At 43.3% G+C, this 19966-nt stretch overlaps 1 protein-coding gene and 1 long non-coding RNA gene across 2 annotated transcripts; one reads left to right on the top strand and one right to left on the bottom strand.

The window, feature by feature from the left end:
• Positions 1-31: 31 nt before the first annotated feature.
• Positions 32-12132, bottom strand: npc1l1 (NPC1-like 1). Its single transcript, XM_027027956.3, has 19 exons — positions 11970-12132; positions 10220-11525; positions 9678-9942; positions 9445-9545; positions 8886-9058; positions 8538-8666; positions 7844-8026; positions 7589-7703; positions 7025-7290; positions 6586-6675; positions 6279-6469; positions 4648-4775; positions 4267-4396; positions 3941-3999; positions 3513-3663; positions 2879-3110; positions 2388-2501; positions 1917-2079; positions 32-1659 (listed from the first exon to the last, which is right to left on the bottom strand). The coding sequence occupies exons 1-19, from the start codon at positions 12030-12032 to the stop codon at positions 1433-1435; spliced, it is 4086 nt and encodes a 1361-aa protein (XP_026883757.2). The 5' UTR covers positions 12033-12132; the 3' UTR covers positions 32-1432.
• Positions 4326-8546, top strand: LOC145652653 (uncharacterized). Its single transcript, XR_014118909.1, has 3 exons — positions 4326-4417; positions 5199-5392; positions 8433-8546. It is a non-coding gene; the product is annotated as an uncharacterized LOC145652653 (long non-coding RNA).
• Positions 12133-19966: the final 7834 nt, after the last annotated feature.

The following is a 19966-nucleotide window of genomic DNA, read 5'->3' as shown; positions in this document are numbered from 1 at the left end:
CCAATTTGAGTCAGTGTTGATAACATTTTACTTTCGAGCGAATATTTTCAAGTAGACATTGTGAACATTGTTAATCACAACAAGAAAAGAAGAGAGGCTTCTGCACTCCATAACCCGCCAAGCAGGTGGGTTCCACTCAGTTACCACACGGTCCTGTGTACAGCTCCATATAGCCATGTACGGAAAGGACAGAAATTCCTCTTCATTTTTTCACTGTAAAATGAGCATATTTTAAAAGCCCAATTTAAAATATGCCACAATATCTGCTTCTGTTTCATCTATTCCACCTGGCGTAATGTTCAGATACCACATTGTCTGCTCCTACGGACACATTTAAGACGTTGAATTTAATTGAGGTTTCTTTCATCATCTCATTGAGGGTGTGACGATCTTGACCATCGGTACAGGTGAGATGTAAAACAATGGTTACAGTACATTTCATGTCGTCATCATTACATGACAAAAAGAATAGATGTGTTTGTTGGAGTGGCCAGTGTATTGTCTATCTAAAACACAAGGGTTTCTAATTTCATATGACAGTACCATTGTTCAGAAAAAGACAAAACACCATATGTGCAAATGTAATGAAATTAAATAAGACAACACATTAAAAAAACAACGCAATTGTGTAAAAAAGTTCATTCTAAAATATTTTTGTAATTTCTTGGTTTCCCCACAGATGTAGCTCTTAATCAGGTACTATGTTGCATGAGTTGGTCAGGCACATGAAGGTATCTGGTTCACCGCTGTTACGAAGCCTGCATCTAAGGTCTTCCAGTGCATCCACACTGTCATGACACAGCTACGCTGAAACATTTGCACATGTATGCAAGTTTTTTAAAGGTGTTAGCACCAAAGTTTATTTCAAGTTGGGTTTGGAATTTTTGCTGGGTCACAGGAATATTTCATACTTCTCCTTATAGCAGGAGAAGCAACATAATGAGATGTGACATGATTTTAACTGGTAGGCTTACACCTACTTTATCAGTTTATGAGTTTACAGCAATTTCAGAAACTCCTGCACACACATCCTCTCTGTTCACTCTGGTCTCTATACGTCTGTAACGAGGCATCGTAAAGTAAAGGACAAACTGGACACTGCTAACGGTGAAGGCTTTGTTCATTCAAACTCTGTACTGCGCGGCTGTCCGTGATGGGACTGCTGCTTCCTAAAGAGTGAGGGAGTTTTCCAGAAGTAGCCTCACTGGAACAGTGTCAATGCACCTGTGACTGCTGATGAGCGAGTGAACACTTGCAAACTGCTTTGCCTCCTCCTGCTTCCTTGATTCATGTTGCTCACACCTGAGGTGTGAAAAGGGTCATCCCTAAGCTTTGCTGACCCTTGTAATGCGCGTGTGTGTACGGATATACTGTCTCATTTGTAAAGAAGCCCCTCATCTCCACGTAGACTAGGGACGGGGCGGTCCCGTTATCAAATGTGGGTGCTGGAGATGGTTTTTGTGACACCATCCTCATCCTGTTTGTCTGGAGCGGTTAGGTCCGAGTGGTTGGGCGGTAGGACAGAGGACTCTGTGCTGGGGGGATCTCGGATGCTTTCAAAGGCAAAGTTGTCATAGGACACTTTGCTGGAGTTCTGCTTGGTCTCCACAGCTTTCTTGCTCTGTAGCCTCAGCAGAACAGCTTTGTTCACACCAGGACCTGAATGCCAAACACAAGAGAGCTGCTTTAGTCTGTGTGTGTGTGTGTGTGTGTGTGTGTCTGTGTGTGTAGGTAGGGGTGGGAACAAAATAAATATTGTTTAAAAAAGCTTTTCTCACTTAAGGTATAACAGTATTAGCTACAATAATACTGTGTCAATAGTAAACTGCCATAAAGATAGCAATGCACACATTACTATCTTTATGGAGGTTTTCCTTTGAACTATGATACTGAACGTGTGTGTGTGTGTGTGGTACCGAAGAAGCTGAGGAGCACAGGTAAGAAGATGAGCCCGTGGGCCATGCCCAGCAGTGTGATGACCAGGTTCAGCCGAAAGAAAAAGATCTGGATGAGCTGAGCCTTTGCAAACGCCAGCACAATGATGCCAGGCAGGTTCGTCATAGCAACGCCGGCAAACACCTGGCACATATGTCACAGCACACGGGAATTTTCTAATACACATACTCTTGCATGAATTAGTTGGACACATGGACACAGCACAGAGACATGATTGGCTAAGACCTAATGCAAAGCTCGGTATAGTGTAGCTCACGCTCCTGTTCGTGCGCAATAGAAAAGTTTACAGAAAATCCACAATCCAAAATTTCCCAAATCAACTATCAATAAAGTACATCTATCTGTCTGTCTGTCTATTTTTCTATGCGCAGTTCAGGTCTCTGTAAGTGGGAGGGGTTTGTGTGGAAGGCTGATCTCGTCATTGGTCTTACAGCACTGCCCATGTTAGCCGTGGCTTCCTTGGCTCGCTGCACCTTCGTGGGTAAGATGCTGAGGGCGAAGCAGCGCGTCATGTGAGACACAAACTCCACAGAAATCCCCACGGCCTGGAAACCCAGGGAAAGAGAAGGGCTGTCAGCAACCAGAAACTACACCTGCAACAACTACACCTACAGTAACCACAGCTAAAACAGCTGAAACGAAAACAGAGCAAAACCATCCAGCAGCACAGCATGCCCTTGTGAGGGATTATCTTCAATGACATGGATATAATCTGAGTAATTCCCTTTTGAACATTATGGTCTATAACATGAGGCATTTGTGTTTAAGCATCATGGTCCTTCATTTGTAGGATTATTTCCAAAATGCAGAACTAACACAAATTTGTTAGCATTCATCACATGACGGCCTGTGATATTTACCAAGATTAATAAATGTTTTCAAATGCTGCTACAGCCCTTCGTCCCATTACGCCTCTACTCACAGTCACAAGGTTGATGAGCGACACAGCGTTGTAGTCGATGCCCCACAGTGTCATGACGCCCACCGTATCCACAGTGATCATCACTATGGTGAAGAGGTTGAGGAGGCCGGAACGCAAGTCCAACCCGAGCAGAATGCAGCACACCACGAAGGTGGGGAGCAGGCAGAGGGAGATGTTGACCAGGCCCTCGTACACGATGTTCACATACTGCTCGTAATACACATACGTCACACTGGGACACAGCCAACGAGGTTGGGGGGTATAGGAAGGAGAGACAGTGACATTTGTTATGCTTATGTAACACAGAAATAGCATATTTGTCATATGTGACTAAGAATTCATATGGACTGTGTTCCTGTTCCTGTTCCATAGAGAATGTTTGTTTTGATGTTCTACGGTGACGTCACATCTGACATGCAGGGAAAGTTTAGGGAAAACCCTTAGAATTAAATGTTAAATCAATTTTTACGAATGCCTTCTGCAAACGTGCCTGTTCAGTGTTTTTGCCATGTTTGCACAAGTTCATGCATGAGATCATAGTGATATGATATCACGGAGTGAGAACACCATTGAAAGAGAGAGAGAGAGAGAGAGAGGTGCATGAGCAGAAGGAGTGTAGAGGTGAGGCTCTCACGTGTAAGGGAAGACCTCAAAGTCATGTGATGTCACCTGGCTCTTCCTCATGCCTTCGGTGATGTTGTTGGCCAACTCCCTGGCACGCAGCAGGGCTGCTGTATACTCCTGGGAGTTAGAGAGAGGGGTGTGGTATGCCATGAACCGAGACGCTGGGGAGAGAGAGAGATATATATATAATATGAGATTAGTTGGCCAGTGCAGGTGTCTATTTGTAGTATTGTGTATGATTATGTGTGTATGTGTGTGTGTGTGTGTGTGTGTGTGTGTGAGAGACAGTTTTATCACTTATGTTGTTAATAATAATGTTAATCGCAATAGTTGTCAATTACAATTCTTGCCAATAAAGCCATTTGAATGTGCTTTCCGTTGTAGGGAACAGCACATTGCATGAACCCTGTGTTTTTATTTTATGCGTTGTTCTCTCACCTAAAATTTCCCCAGTCTGACTGTCACGTACCACAGCTGTGTCATAAGCTCCCAATCCACTATCACAGAAAGAAAAAGATAGGATTACTAAACTTTTCTCTCAAAACTCAGAACTTTGCATCTGTTCTAAAAAATGCGCAGTGTTATTTTAAAACAATGCACAGATAGTGTTATTCCTGGAGTACTGTTCTGAAAGTTTGTGATTATCATAACAACGAAACAAGATAGTGTTGCTGTTAATGTAATTGTTGTTAATGTTGTTGTTAATGTAATTAACAACATGCTGCTGACATGCTGCTGCCGTGTTGCCTAGAAACGCCGATTACCCTTTAGGACACTGCAGGTCAGGTCGGTTGTTAAGGAAGTTGGGGAGGAACCTGTTGAACTCCTCTACAGATGGCCGCAGGACTCCGTCGTTAGGGAAAGGCATACATGGCTTTAGACACTTAAGAGCACCTGCACAACAAAAGACCAGAGGTAAGATGATGTGTGGGTTTTTTTCACTGTTTGTTTGTTTGTTTCTGCTCATTAGGAACAAACACCACAGATCACAAGTTCAGAGTCCCAGTACAAAATCCACCAGCTTCAGTTTCACTTCCACAGTGAAATGCCCATGGCTGACTGGGCACTTCCAGAGTAATGAACCCTCCCAGTGTTCATGTGTGTGTAGCTGGACCAGTGGGAAGTTCAGAGGTGGTCAGACTCACTCTCAGTGGCTGGACAGAATTTGCCTTTGTTGGGTCCACTGGTGTAAATCCGACAACACTTGGATCTGGGATTCAGCCAGTCAATGAAATCATCGACCCACGAGGATGCTGGGATAGCCATGTAAGATCTGAAGAAATGAAGGGTATATTAAAGAAGAGAAGCACTTCTGTTCAAAGCCAATGAAAAGCTTTCTATGTCAGTGACAGGGAAGAATGTTCTAGATTCTGCTGCTTGTCTTTAGTCTAATTGTTTCTACATTTTCAGGTTTTAAAACCGATTTCCTCTGCCTTATGCCTTATGGTCAGGCATAAGACCTTTTCTCAACATACCTTTCTTCAGTTCAATAAAATATAGAAATAATTATCCATTCAAATGTAAAGTACCAAACATTGCCAATATCAATTTTGATCAGAGATACTGAATAATAGTAATAATTTCATCTTTTTAATGCAGATCCCAGTAAATGCCAACAAATAAGGGTTACTCAGTTCAGAGTAACAAGGAAAAGTGCACTCTGATGGCTCTGCTGACCCCACCTCTCTTCGTGCAGGGAGCTGTTAAACATTAATGGCCACGGCTCGGCAAGGTTGGATTCATGATGGCCTTTTAGGAGTGATCGAATCAGCAAGAATCCAAGGTCTCCCAGAGCACGCAGCGGAGGAGCATGGGTGAGATGGCACGCATAAGCAGGCTTGCAGATCGCACAGCGGGAGCCATGCGGTCCAAAGGTCACCGAGACACAAGGTCGGCCTGCACTCCTTTATACACTTATATCGTGTGCACTCTTGGAAAGTAACATTCTAATTTGTTTTGAAGGCTTGAGCTTTAATTGTTGTGAGAGTTTTCCCATGCATCCTTTTTTTTATGATTATTGGTTCAGTGACTTTGAACTGTCACCAAACTTGAAAGAAGGCACCTTGCATGGAGAAGAGGCAAAGGAAGCAGGGAGACACGGGGGAGACGTGGGAGACACGTGGGAGACGTGGGAGACACGGGGGAGACGTGGGAGACACGTGGGAGACGTGGGAAACACGGGGGAGACGTGGGAGACACGGGGGAGACGTGGGAGACACGGGGGAGACGTGGGAGACACGGGGGAGACGTGGGAGACACGGGGGAGACGTGGGAGACACGGGGGAGACGTGGGAGTCCAGGGACAGAATGGAAGAGACAGGATGAAATTGAGAGACATAGTATGAAAAAGAAAGAGAGACAGGAAACAGTGGGTCAGACCAGGGACACAGAGGGCAGTGAAAAGAGACAGCTTGACACGGCGGATGAACGGAGTCTGAGAGAGGGGTGCAAAGAACAGTGGCAAGAATAAACGTTTCTGCAGTTCATTTAAACTTATTGATTGCATTAAAAAAAAAAAAGTGATCAGGTTTTAAACTGTTCCAGCTTCAAAAATCCCACTTTAATTAGGATCCTTCGTTTTCTGTGAAGGCAAGTACGCAGATACTCTGAGTAAGTTATTGGAAAAACATATGGTGTTAAAACTGCTTGAGAGCTTAGCGTCTCAGACACCACCTCATACTACATGCCCAGTGGTGATACAAGCCCTTTGATAAAAACATGTTCAAAATCATTTTCGTGCATAATGCCCTCAGAAGAGCTTTTGCAGGCCTATTACCTCTCTGGGTACTCGGTAGCATACTGGATCTTCTGGGTTAGGGAGAACTGGTCGCAGCCCACGCTGGAGCACACGGCGTTCATGCCCATCACACTCGAGAAGTTGAAGCCTCTTGTTGTGATGAAGTATGTGGGCACCCCGACCTCAAAGTACTTGTACAGGTATTCAAAGTATTTCAGCATGTAGGAGTCCTTAGGAAGCGCAGGGATTAGCAAAGGAAGAGTTGTGGTATTAGCAACAGATGCTGAGGAAGAGTGAGATCATGCACAGGTTAAAGGAGCTCGTTACCAAGGCAATGTGCGCTCACCGTTGGCATGGCAAGCTCCTGGTCTAGTCCGACCTTGACGTGGAACATGAGGAAGATGGAGATACAGAACACGCAGGAGAACAGAAATATCTGGGGACAGCAGCACAAGTCTGGAATCAAACCTGCTGCTTCATATCCTTATTCACCTTTTCCCATTAATATGTACTTATACATTTATTTATTATTATTTCCTTATATTATTTACGACTTAAAATATTTTTAATATAAAGCACTGAGGTTTTGGAAAAGTAATGGGATTCCACAGGAGCTCTAAAACTATAGCAAGTATTTAAATATAACAAAAATAAATGTCTAAAAGAATCCAGATTAACCAGTATTTGTATTTACATTTACGTTTTTCAAACACAACTCAAAAGAACTCAACACCACTCAAACTCATTTATCACTGAAAACTACTGAAGCTGTTAGTGTGGCATACCACTGCTATCCTGGAGACTGGGTGGAGCAGCACGGGCGCGTAATACTTCCGCATGAAAGGAAGGAGGACGCCCTGGCTTGGCGTGGAGGGGCGCGGGATTTTCACGGAGCAGCAGCAGAGCACCTCACAGCGGTTGGCGTCCTGCCGGCGGGCGTCAAGGGAGAGCAGCGCCACGAACGCCGTCATCTGCAGTACGAAGTCCATGAGCACAGCCAGGGCAGCGTAGAGCGCAAACGACTTGACCGCAGGCATGGTGCTGAGCGCGCCTGGAAACATGCAGCCGGAATGTCGGGGTGAGCGGTGTGTTGGAGCATTGGGACAATATCAGAAGAGTGACGGGAGAGTATTGGGAGTTCAGAAGCAATAGGTATGGGCATGGGAGTGTGAGGGACCATTTGTCCTTTGCACTTTGTTAGCTAATTTGGGTATTAGATAAGGTGCCTCCTGATGATCCGAGCTACGGATATGATTTGGGATAATGTATCGTATCTGTGGGCTATTGGGTCTGCTGCGGGACTGGCTGAGCCAGTCAGATGCCCCCTCAGAGGAGCTTCTCAGTCTTACCCAAGAAAAAGCAGACAGATTCAGATAGGCTGCAGAGGAGCATGCTGGGAGCGACTCTTCCAAGGACTCGACCGATCTGCTCCTCTCTCTGTTCCCCAGGCTGTCTCACATCTCTCTGGGGATGAACAGAATAAGAAAATGACATAAGAAAAACAAGGAGGAAGAGGAGGGTGAATGACTACTGGACTACACCAAATAAAAGTATCAGTGGAATAAACGATCAAAGAGCTGCAACTTGGAGCCGAACAACGACACCTGATACTCCAGGACAAAGATGAAGATGTTATCGGCACCGACAGCCAGGACCAGAAAGGGCACCACTTGCAGGATGACCAATGAGGAAGGGAGTCCGATCCAGGCATAAAAGCCCATGGAGGCCAGGACGGAGCAGCCCACTACCAGTATACCGCCCAGGCCCACCAAGATCTTAGAGTCCACCTGTGTGTGTGTGTGTGTGTGTGTGTGTGTGTGTGTGTGTGTGTGTGTGTGTGTGTATGTGAGTGTGTGTGTGTGTATGTGAGAGAGAGAGAGCGAGAGAGAGAGAGAGAGAGAGAGAGAGAGAGAGAGAGAGAGAGAGAGAGAGAGAGAGAGAACAAAATGATAATTACAGGTCTTTAAAAACACATACAAGAGATATTTATAAATTCAATATACATAAGAGAGATTCCATTAGAAGGTTCCTTTAGATATTTTGAAATCCTATTATAGGATTGATGGGGCATGTATTTATGATGGCATTTGTTATCAAGATTTATTATATCTAACCATGCAAAAAAAGTGATTTGTGCATGTTGTAATAAGATGTTTTGGTATTTCCCGTTCTGTTCATTTTTGCCACTTTCAGTTAAGCGAGGGACTTTCCACCGAACCGCACCTGAAGCTGACACTTTTAACTGTTTAACCACCAATCCTATGAAAAAAGTGCCGTGGTGAAGATCTGGTGACCCACCAGAATGCGTTTGAAGGAGGAATACTCTCCCAGAGCCACGGCGATGTAAATAAAGATGACACCATAGCTGATCATGAAGATGGGGATGTCTTCCATGGTAGTTCTGTTGATCTCATCTTCTAACGACCTCTGTGGGGCAGGACATAATTAGCAATAAGAGTGCATTTATTAGGAGATGGCATGATGATTCAGGAAAAGAATCTGGAATTTTATATAAACTTTGTTTGCTTGTCTGTCTACTTAATGCAAAATATTTCTACAATAATATGTGAATATGTGTTTCGTGAAATCCATTTTGTAAATCCTTTTTCTTAAGGTTTTCAAAACACATGCTCCAGTTTAGCTCACCTCAGCCATGTAGGCGAAGGTGAAGTTTGTTGTGGGATCGTTTTGATACTGCTGCACTATCTGCAGAAATCTGGACTCCCATTGCTCAACCACTTTAAACTTTGGGTTGGTTCGTGGGTAGTTATTCAGGGAAAAAGTGAGAATAAAAGCCTCAGCAGTGGTGAAATCTTCATCTGAAAATAACACAAAAAACTAGAATTAGGGTTAGAATCAAAGTTAAGGGTTAGGGTTAGAATCAAAGTTAGGGGTTAGGGTTAGGGTTAGAATCAAGGTTAGGGTTAGAATCAAGGTTAGGGTTTGGGTTAGGGTTAGAATCAAGGTTAGGGGTTAGGGTTAGGCTTAGGCTTAGAATCAAGGTTAGGGGTTAGGGTTAGGGTTAGAATCAAGGTTAGGGTTAGGGTTAGAATCAGGGTTAGGGTTAGAATCAAGGTTAGGGTTAGGGTTAGAATCAAGTTTAGGGGTTAGGGTTAGGGTTAAAATCAAGGTTAGGGTTAGCATTAAAGCTTGTAACTGTAATCACATGTACGTGTCTGTCTGTCTGTATGTTGGCTTGTCTTACTTTCATATCCTCCTACAGCCAAGAAGGGAAACACAGGTCCGCCATAGTCAGCCATGCAGCTCAGTCCTAGTGCAGTGATGTCCTTAAAGGACAACGGTGAGCTGTGTGTGCATAGAAGCAATAAGCCAAAAAACCACAATGATAGCAATGTGCATTTTCTCATTTTATATTGCATCAAGGACCATGCAAGAATGAACCAATGACTGAACCGTAGTTCCTAGGATGAGACTCACTTGACACAGTAGATGAAATGATCCCTCCAGTCAACTTCTTTGGTCACACCGAGTTCAGTCATGTTGGCCTTTGCATTCAGATTGTCTACACTGTTCTGAAAGTACTGGGTTAGTCCGTTTACAGCACAGTCTGTCAGAGAGGGGTTCTTTGGGTTGAGCGGTGCGTAGCAGACATCTTTAAGCGTGGCTGTGTTATTAAGCTCATCTGACCAGAACTCAGTGGCCTGGATTCTCTGCTGAAGCTCCAGCAGCTGCATGATGAGGTCTGTGAAAAGAGCAAATCACCCAGCATGAGCCCAGCCTTGCTAAAGATCCGCATCTAGGATCGGCTACCAAGTTTCAAAACTTGCAAAATCTTGGTTACGTGTGTCATATTTGGTAAAACACAAAAATGAGCAGAGAATGAGCTAAAGACTAATGTAGAGAAGCACTGCGTTAATGAGATCAGGGGCAAATATCTCTAAGTATGTGGCTCTCTTACTCTTGGCTGTCTGACTGATGTCAAGCCAGCATTCATGAACATGACTGAATGAAATAGGAACCTTTAGAGATGAGGCCACTGAAGTTTGTTTTGCCGAAGAGCAAGGAGTCGTAGACGTGGCCGTGCCTGCCGGGTGCCGTCAGGATCAGCTGATTAGTGCGGTAGAAGGGGGAAAAATGGACATCGTGGAACTCCTTCTCCCGCCTGGCACGGCTGTTGGGAGCCGACCAGAGCTGGACCGGGTCAGTGGTCAGCTCTATGTTCATGAGCCCAGTCGCAAGTGCCACCACGACAAGTAGACACACAGCAATGACCTTCAGAGGGTGTGTCGCCATTACACGTCCCCAAGTCTGAAACAGAGACCCCAGGAAGTCCTGGGTTACCAGACTTGCCCTGTCGGTCCATGTGACGTCTTTGGGATTCACCTTCTGGTTGTGGTCCAGTTCGTTTGCATTTTTGTCCATGCCTGTGACTTTATCCTTGAACCTCTTGTGGATGAACTCAGCCACGAGGAAGCCCAGGTACAGGAGGGAGAGGAGAGATAAGACAATGAGGCAAATCACAACCGCTCCGTCCATGTCACCGATCATGAAAGGTCCGGGCGGGGGATCCAGAGGAGGGACCACGGGACAGGACTCCACACAGTCCTGGCAGGAGCACTCTTTATCCCCATCAGGTGTTGTCTCGTTGCATCCCAGAGCCAACCCAGCATACGGAATCATTCCAGGTGGAACCCCTGCAGCCTGCTCTGGTGAAATGAGCCGGAAGTCAATATCAAGCGGTGCCAGGCCGTTGCTCGAGTCGCCCTGGAAATCCAACCAGCGCTGAGCCGTGCACAGGGTGGCGCCGTAGCGACCGCACATTGTCGCGATAGCATATCCTCCCGTCGCCGGGATTCTGACGTTCCTGCAAGACTTGAAAGACGCGTCAGAGAAGCTGGTAGAGATGTATGCTTGGTAGCCAACCACGGCCTCTTTCTCCGTGTTGGAAACATTGACCATCGTGGTCCGGGTGATGTTGATGACCTGGCTCTGTTCAGGGCTGCAGGTGGTGATGCAGTGGATGTGGGCGAAGTTGTAAGCGCAGGAGGGGCATCGCAGTAGCACAGCTTGGGACAGCATCAGGCTGCTCTTCAGGGACAGCAGCTGAGATTGGGAGCAACAGGCTTTGGTTTGGCCCTCGCCCCGGTCCAGCATAGGACATACCTGCTTCAGGAGCTGGTAGTGTTTCCCCACCACTCCTCTTGCTTGACTGTAGTCTTTGCAGGGCACTATGGCGGGGATCAGGGATCCCTCTACAGTGGGATTCTTGCCACATTCTTCATACATCACACAGAAATCAGGTGCCGGCTGAGCACCAGAAAAGATCTAGAATAGCACAGGGAGCATGAACAGCAGCAAAGGTATCAGACATAGACATCAGACAACGCAAAGAGTTGGATCTGGCTAGGTGCATAGCGACTAAAAAAAAAAAGCAATAAATAGTCATGCCACTAGATACCATCTCATCCCAGCAGCTGGTGCTGTTACTTTAACCCAAAACGTGTCTTTGAATGGGCTGTGTTTTTCAAATTCTAGGAGGCAAATACTGTACCTGAGGATTTCTGTACCTGACAGATTCATCTAGACATTCTTTGATTGGTGCTCTATTATCAGACATTATCAGACAAACCAGGCTCACTAGACGTAGGGTTGCTGGTTTATCACAACATACACCCAACCATTTTCGAAATCATACCTAGTCTTTGATCATAATTTTCCACTGTCGCAATCTCGCTCCAGATTTTAGTGCTAAAATAAAAAAGAACTCACCAGGCATGCAGCGAGTGTGAGTAACACGGTGGTATATTCCCAGCTGTGTGCGAGGAATCCCATTCTGCCAGCAGGAGACACTGGAGTGTTGAATCCAACAGAAAGACAGAAAGATGAGGGGAAGGAAACTAGAAACGGAGGGGTAGGGGTAGACCCACTGCACCTCTAGGTCTGTCCCACACCTCTGTCAGGGAAGCAATGACAGAGGAAAGCAGGGGCTCTACCACACCTCAGAGGAATCACGCAGAATATTAATACTGAACTGTTTCTTATCTGGCCTGATGTGCACTGTGCCAATCAGAAAGGACAAAACCCAATACGGTTTACTGATAATTAACTAGTGCGAGGCCACAACGCACAGCATGCCATACCTGTTCCTTTTTGAAGGAACTACTCACACTCTACCTTCCGTCCTTGCTAAGTCTCTCTGCTGATCCCAGTCAACCAAAACATGGACACCATATTTGTTTACTGATAAGAGGTGTATCACCGCCCAAGCAACGGTGATATACTGATACTTATGACCGATACTTATGGCGAGGAAGGAAATGTCCCCCTGCAACGGCATGCACTTAAGTTCATCATAGTTTGTTTCTTATTTTTTGCCAAGACAATCCAAAAAACTGAGTAAAAACCATTTAGCCAATAAATCAATAACTTGATTAAGTAATAAGGGAATTAATTATAATAAATTAAAATTAATTAAATTTAACCTTCCACATTTCAGGTGCAATGTTGTTTTTATACTACTGTTTTACTCAGCAACGATGATTATATTTGAAACAAAAAAAACAATTCTTTAAAATCATTAATTAAAATAAACAAATTGCATGAAAGAAGTAGAAGGACAAGTAGGAGGTAAGATTAAAAAATGTATTTAACACTCCCCAAGTCCTGATTGATCGCAGGAATTGGGCTTGGTAATGCACACAAACGCACAGAAGCAGGATGTAAATGCAGGGGGAGTTTGTTACACAGGTCAATGTAACAACAGTCCAAGGTCGAAAACACAGCAAACAGGGCAGTGCAGTTTAGGTCGAAAGCACAGCGAACAGGCTAGGGCTAAACGCAGCGGAGAATAAAGCAGACGGGGAATGTAGAAAACACCAGCAAATGGCAGTACTCCCCTCCTGGGCTGACTCCACTCACCAAGCACCGCTGCCCTGCTGGTCACCACGCAGGCACTGCGTGGGTCGATCAGGGCAACGTGAGTGGAAGTCAGTGATACATCCAGGATCCAGGATGTCTGTGGTCGGAATTCAACACCTCTCCTCCGGCTTATAACCCTCCGAAGATGTCCCCTGTGTCTCCAAGAGTACTGTAGATATCTAAAGACATAAGATGGGCTGCCATCGATTTCCGGCGGACGCAGGGGTGTGTCAGCTGGAATCATCTCCAATAGTGCACCTGAGGAGAGAGACATTAAACAAGCAAGTAGAGAATGAAGAGTATAGCAGGCAGTTGGAGCTTGTATGTCGCCAGGTTTGTGATCTGTGATCTGGAGGAGACCGATATAGCAGGGGCTTCACTTAATCTAGGTGCCGTTACCTAAGTTTGTGTAAGGGTAACAAATATTTCATGTGCTTTGGAGTTCCAGACCACCTGGTTGTTGTCTGCCTTTTTCATTAGGTCTAGTAATGGCATTTCCACTCTGCTTGCACAGATGATGAAGGACCTCTGTCTGAAACTTTCTCTTTCTATGGACTCTCTCTCTCTCTCTCTCTCTCTCTCTCTCTCTCTCTCTCTCTCTCTCTCTCTCTCTCTCTCTCTATATATATATATATATATATATATATATATATATATATATATATATGGGTGTGAGCCCTGTACGCACTGAATGTAGTGCCCAAGAGTGCAACTCCTGGGGTTCCTGTGGCATGAAACAGGAACCGCTGCTGTAAACTAAACCCCTCAAAACAAGATTACTTTTATTCACCCTCTGATAGTTTTGCTAGTCGCAGCTTGAAACCTGGAAGCGGAACTGCAGTAGGATCTGTGATCTTAACACCACACGTGTGGTGCTTTTTATTCTCTTTGATGCTGCAAGTAGGTTGCATGTGAAATGACTCATAAGCAGTAGGAGCGCAGGGTGGCCGTAGGGGACCACCCCATCCCTTATTAATCATACGGGACAAACCCTGCCATTGTGAATTCTGTTTGCACATGATTAATATGCTTTTGTCTTTGGTTCACACTCAAAACTAGACTGTAGCTCGGACAGCTCAACACAGGCAACTGAGGTCTTGTGCATAAGTCATGTGACGGGCGCCACTGCCAACAAAACTTGTTTCATTGTTCACTGGGACTAATGCTAAAATTTCTACTTCCACAGTTCAGGTGCAATGTTGAGAATATGAAGTGGGAGTTTTATATATCATGACAGGGACACCCGTGAGGAAAACAGCTCACTAACCCAGAAATCCCAATTCATGGTGCATACCAGGGGAATGAAGGAATACTATGAAACCAACAAATACAACTTTAAATTACAACTTTATGTAATCATATACACATTCTACATAACACGCCTTTAAGAAGATCTCCTTGCACAGGGAGCTCGCGAAACTAAATGATCACAGACCATTCCCATGTAGTGTATTACATAATGGTGGTGTATATTACAGCAGGGTTAAAGAGATCAAATTCGCCAGACAAGGCTATGCGCTTATTATCTATCTAGCACATTTTCCAATAAGTAGTGATATCAACTACTAAGTTATCAAACACTCCATTATGTTCTTTAACCCCGACTCATGTTTTTAGATTCTCAGAAATGAAATAAAAAAGGAGAGCGGGAAATGAGTTAAAGACTTACTGGTTGAACTGGTTGGTCTGATGTGCTCTTTCTCTAAATGTTGTTCCCATCTCTCTAAACAAAAGCACAGCTTTAACAGCTGGGAGATCCATTCAAACGTCCCACCGTGATTTAGATCAGACTTGAAAAGATGAGACTTACTCCAAGACAGTCTGTCTGAGAGGCACTAATGTAACCATATCTAAATGTCTAGAGGGCTGCTGGCATTTGTATTGATTGTGGTGCTTGTGTCTACTGTGTATGCATAACAAACCTAAACTGGACTCAACACATTAACCTGTATTTTATTGTAAACATTTCCCATCACTCAGAACTGAGCAGCATGTGTACTTATGTCTTTCCACACCCATCTGATGCAGCTCTAGATATCTGTGCGTGTATGAGTGTCCTTGAATATGTTTACATGTTAATATGTTAATATGCTTGCAAAACATAGACTCCATAATGAAAAATTATCAATAAACACATTCTTTCCTCAAAACCGATAAAAAAGAATAAAGTATGATCAGACTTCAACAACACAGAAGCTAATCTACTGATATGGGAATACTGCCAATAGCTGCTTAAAGAAATGATCAAGGCCATTATTGACCAAGGCCACCAGCTGTTAGCAGGAACCTTAGACTGTCCTCGCCTGCCAAGTGGCTACTCCATACAGCAGGGCGGGGCAAACACAACTGAGCGCAACTCGAAATATGACCAAGTCTAAAAGGAAGTCTAAAACTCTGACACATTTTATTTTATTTTATTTTATTTTATGTTGTAGTATTATGCATCACATGACATGTTTGTACCAAAGGCTATTGATCGTAGTTAACTGTCAAAACATATTTGGGATAACAACAATATTACATTTATAGCAGTAAGGATCTGGAGATAAATAGCAGTAAGGATCTGGAGATATATAGCAGTAAGGATCTGGAGATATATAGCAGTAAGGATCTGGAGATATATAGCAGTAAGGATCTGGAGATAAATAGCAGTAAGGATCTGGAGATAAATAGCAGTAAGGATCTGGAGATACCTCCATTTGATGTGGTAGTTCGTGTTGTCAGGCCACGACCCAAATAAGGCGACAGTTCATATTGACCATATGAACTAATACTGCATCAGTGACTGCATCCATCCATCCACAAATTCACCCATCCACTGGTCTTCCTACAATTCCATGTTCCTGAGTTTAATAAAACTTTTCTTAAATTGTAAACACTCTACTGTCTGTTTTGTTTAAAATAAGACAATATCATTGAGCGATCAACCATTTCTCAGTTTAAGACACTAAAACACAGCGGTCACACAGGAAGAAACAGCTAATAGTAAATGACGACAGTTCAGATGGCAGCAATCAACTTGAAAGGGCTTGTTTTTTTCTTAGTTGCTAAGCAGTTCTATCTATAATATGCTGTGCTCATTATAAAACACAAGCCTCGTTCAGAAGGAACATGGTGTCAATTTGACCTTATTAGATGCCAAAGTTCATCCAATGTTACCATAGATGGAAAAAAGACTTTATCCATCTCTGCCTTTTACCTGATGCTCGAAGTGATAGCACATTTTTAAATAAAGAAACTGAAAAGAGGCAGTTAGTTGATAAGATTAGATAGAACTGGATATATTTCTCGCATGCTCCTGTTCATATGTTTCTTTTTGCAACATGTTATGATTAAATTATGAATATGCCTGTTGTGACTATTAGTTCAAATGTTTCATAAAAAGCACAATCATTTTTTTATAGTTGCTATGTAGTAGTCTACTATGAGCTAGACGGTGACGTATTGTCTTGTTTTTTAATCATGATTTTAAATTTCTAATTTACACTACAAAGGATCTGTCAAGGATGCCGTTTTAATGATAAAGCAAAAAAGTATTTTGATGTTACAATTAAAAATTCTGATAAGTAATAAAATTCTTACAAGTAGCAAAAATAACTAAATAACAGCAGGACGAATTCAAACCTGAATACCGTACATGCCATATTAGTTACAGGGCTCGGGTCTGTCTACACCTCAGGGATGCAAATGAGCCAAGCTTTTTCTTACAACTTACTGTCCAAGCAATTTTTATTATTCATTTATATGAATACAGTACTTTATCTTATTCCATTTTCTGCAGGTATAGGCTACCAACAGCAGAAATATTTTAGAGAATCGAGTTTTTCATTCAGACAAGCATTCGTGATAATCTTGTTAGCTATATCTTATGTTCACAGTCAATGTTAACATGGAAAGAATATTGACATGGAAAGAATGTGTCAGACTTTTGTGTAAACAAAATAGTTTCTGTTAATCAGCGCGCCCTATAACTGTGACCAGACAGAGAGTGTCAGTTTGGAGACCTTATGTAGAGCCATGAGTTTTGCTCTAACTTTAGTTAATGTTGGTTATAAAATATCTTAAGTAATGCAAAAAATTATATTAAATGTACAAAACCCCTGAAGTTCCAGTATACTGACAAGTGTTGTAGTGATGTAAATGTAACATACTTTGTGAACAAAAATTGAAACTGGACATTGCTGTTTATAACATGAACAAGGAGATATGTGGTGAAAGCATATTTACACCCTGACAGACAACTACACACACTACAAAAGCTTGTTGCTTGGTCAGCTGGTGGAGGCATTGAGAAGCGGCCTAAAAAACATTAAATATGTTGCGTTCACCTAAACATTATAATCAGCGACAGAATACATAATCTTCCTGTCACTGTCAGCATTGTTTCAAACCGTATCCTAACCATTACATTTATCTACACACTGATTGCCTGACTGTTGGCTGATAACAGACTGAGGCCTTAATGCCTCAGCATTAGTGTAAATGTGATTAAGGGAGCTTGACTATATTGTGCTGGGGATATCAAGGGTCTAAGGTTGGCATACAGATTAGTCTTTAGACCAAAAGACCTTTCCGAAGTGAATCTTTATTCCTAGCTTTTGACGTAAGGTTTATCCTTCTATGTCTTATGTGAGGCACTTTGAATTGCTTCTGTGTTTGAAAGGTTCTGTACAAATAAACCTTGCCCATGCTTTCTCAGTGATTAATTAGTGTCAGGCTTTGTTCAGTTAATGTCTGGACATTTATACAGGTATAAATATATCTTCTGTTCAGACAGAAGATATGTCAGAACTCTGAGTCTTACCTGTGTAGTATCACACATTTTGAATAATTCCAAAGGCTATATGAAATAGAAAACAACAATTTTAAGTCTGTATAATTTCCTCATGAGTGCTGATGTCTCAGATTCTATTATAATAGGAAGAAAACCACTAAAGGTTCAGACTTCACACTGTTATGTATCTGAGGGCATTCATTTAATAATATTTAAATCAAAATACTGCTACCAAAAAAAGAGTCCATAAAACCTTTTTGGATTGATTTAGGATTGAATTTATTCTAAAAGCTTATTTTAAGGTCTGAAAATAATTTCAATTAGTTTGGCCTAAAAATGGACTACCTGTTTTAGAGTACTTAATTTACATAAAGTTTAAACATTTTCGGTGTGTTATTTGTATTGTTTAATAGTAAACTGCTGCAGCAAAGGCTGTTGTTCTGTTGTTTTTATGAAGGTCTAAAAGTATTGTTTATAGTCTAGTCCCTACGGACCCTTTCCCGAGCTCAGTTAGTTCCCACAAGGCCTGTATCAAGTGTTCAGTGTTCCTGTTTAACTCGCAAGCTGGGCCAAAGTTAAAATGTGGAATGTCTTGGGCTCTCCTAAGGGAAGCTCTAACCTCCCCGTAAACCGTGTAACCTCTAACCTATAGCTCATGTGACACAACCTGTAAATGATTGTTGTTTTGTCCTTGAGAATCACAGTAAGTAGGATCAGGGTTATCAATGCCCGGGATGTAGCTGATAGTGGGAACCTGATATCTGATTCAGGTGAGAGGTGTCAGAGTTGCCATAAGAGGGCACAGAGAAAGGGTCTGCTGAGAACACAGCTTGTCTTGACAATAAAAGTTTAGCTTTAAAATGCAAGTAACCTAGTTGCCTTTATTGAAACTCAAATAGCAGACTTCACTGGAGTTGCACAGACACATACCATACTGGTTAATACCTCCTCTTCACCTCCAACACCTCAGACAAGAGCTCCCATCCAAACTGGTGGCATCTTTGCCTGAATCTCCTGCCCTGCAGCTCTGGTTTCAGCGGTGTTTTTTCCTGTCTCACAGACCCTCGGGAACACTACTGACTCTCAGACCCTGGGGAACACTGCTGCTTAGAGAGTAAAGAGAGTAGCTTGGGCCTGTGACTCACTGCTCCCGTGGCTGCCTCTCTGCAGCTGTGACTCTCGCTGTCAACCTTCCCCCCACACCTACATGTCTGGACCACACCTCCAGGTTTGGGTAAGTCCTGGCCTTGGGTCAGTCCGTATCACATCCTGTCAGCACACAGAAGCCAGCAGCAGACATGCCATATGGACATCACCTCCGACCAGTCTAACCAACTGAGTCAGGAGTTTCAGCCAGGTGCAGCAAGCATCCACAGGATGGCATCAGTGCTGATGTTCGTCGTATGCTGTTCAGACAAGTACATGAAGAGGACGACTACACCAAATATGGTCGTGTCACTTCTCACATAAGGAACTGCCAACATTTCCTCCCTCTGCCAGTGTTCTTTAGTAAAATTAGCAAAAATGTGACGTGTTTACCATGCTGGGTTGTTGTTGTGTGTGTTGTGTGGGTGTGGAGATCAGATGGGGAAGAGTGAGTGGTTGGTTTGCTCTGTGGCAGCCAAAAAAAGATCGACTGGTCTCAGGCCAGTAGACTTCTCCACCACCGCAGTCTACAATAACAAGACTGGCATGGATGACTGGCAAGTCACAGAGGCACCTGACTGATGGTATGACTCCAACCCATTCCGACAGAGAGTAATCTCACCCACACCCTAACCTGATCCAAACCCTAACCTGATAGTCTTGTAGCTGCTCACTGTGAAAACCTCTACAGCAGTAGACTCTCTGCAGTCTGACACCTTTCAGTACCTGCAGTACCACACAGAAAATACTATGAGAGTAGACCAGTAAACACCCAGACATGACTGTTAGTGATAACTATGCGTTCACACATTTATTTCAGTGGCAGTTAGAGGCTAATTTGTTGCAGCGAGTTGCTTTATTAAAAGTATCATAGAGAGTATGACTGCTTAACATGTACAGTACACATATGTAAGAAACAGACACACAC

Source organism: Electrophorus electricus, chromosome 20 (assembly GCF_041902795.1).
Source record: "Electrophorus electricus isolate QZ-2024a chromosome 20, ASM4190279v1, whole genome shotgun sequence".
Lineage (NCBI taxonomy): Eukaryota > Metazoa > Chordata > Actinopteri > Gymnotiformes > Gymnotidae > Electrophorus > Electrophorus electricus.
This window is presented reverse-complemented; position numbering and strand designations above follow the sequence as displayed.

Coding starts and splice junctions, on each gene's coding strand:
- npc1l1 (XM_027027956.3), bottom strand. CDS start 12,032: ATGGGATTCCTCGCACACAGCTGGGAATATACCACCGTGTTACTCACA. Junction 9,059..9,444: donor GGCTGTAGGAGGATATGAAA/GTAAGACAAGCC, acceptor TGTTATTTTCAG/ATGAAGATTTCACCACTGCT. Junction 2,080..2,387: donor CGGCTAACATGGGCAGTGCT/GTAAGACCAATG, acceptor CATATGTGCCAG/GTGTTTGCCGGCGTTGCTAT.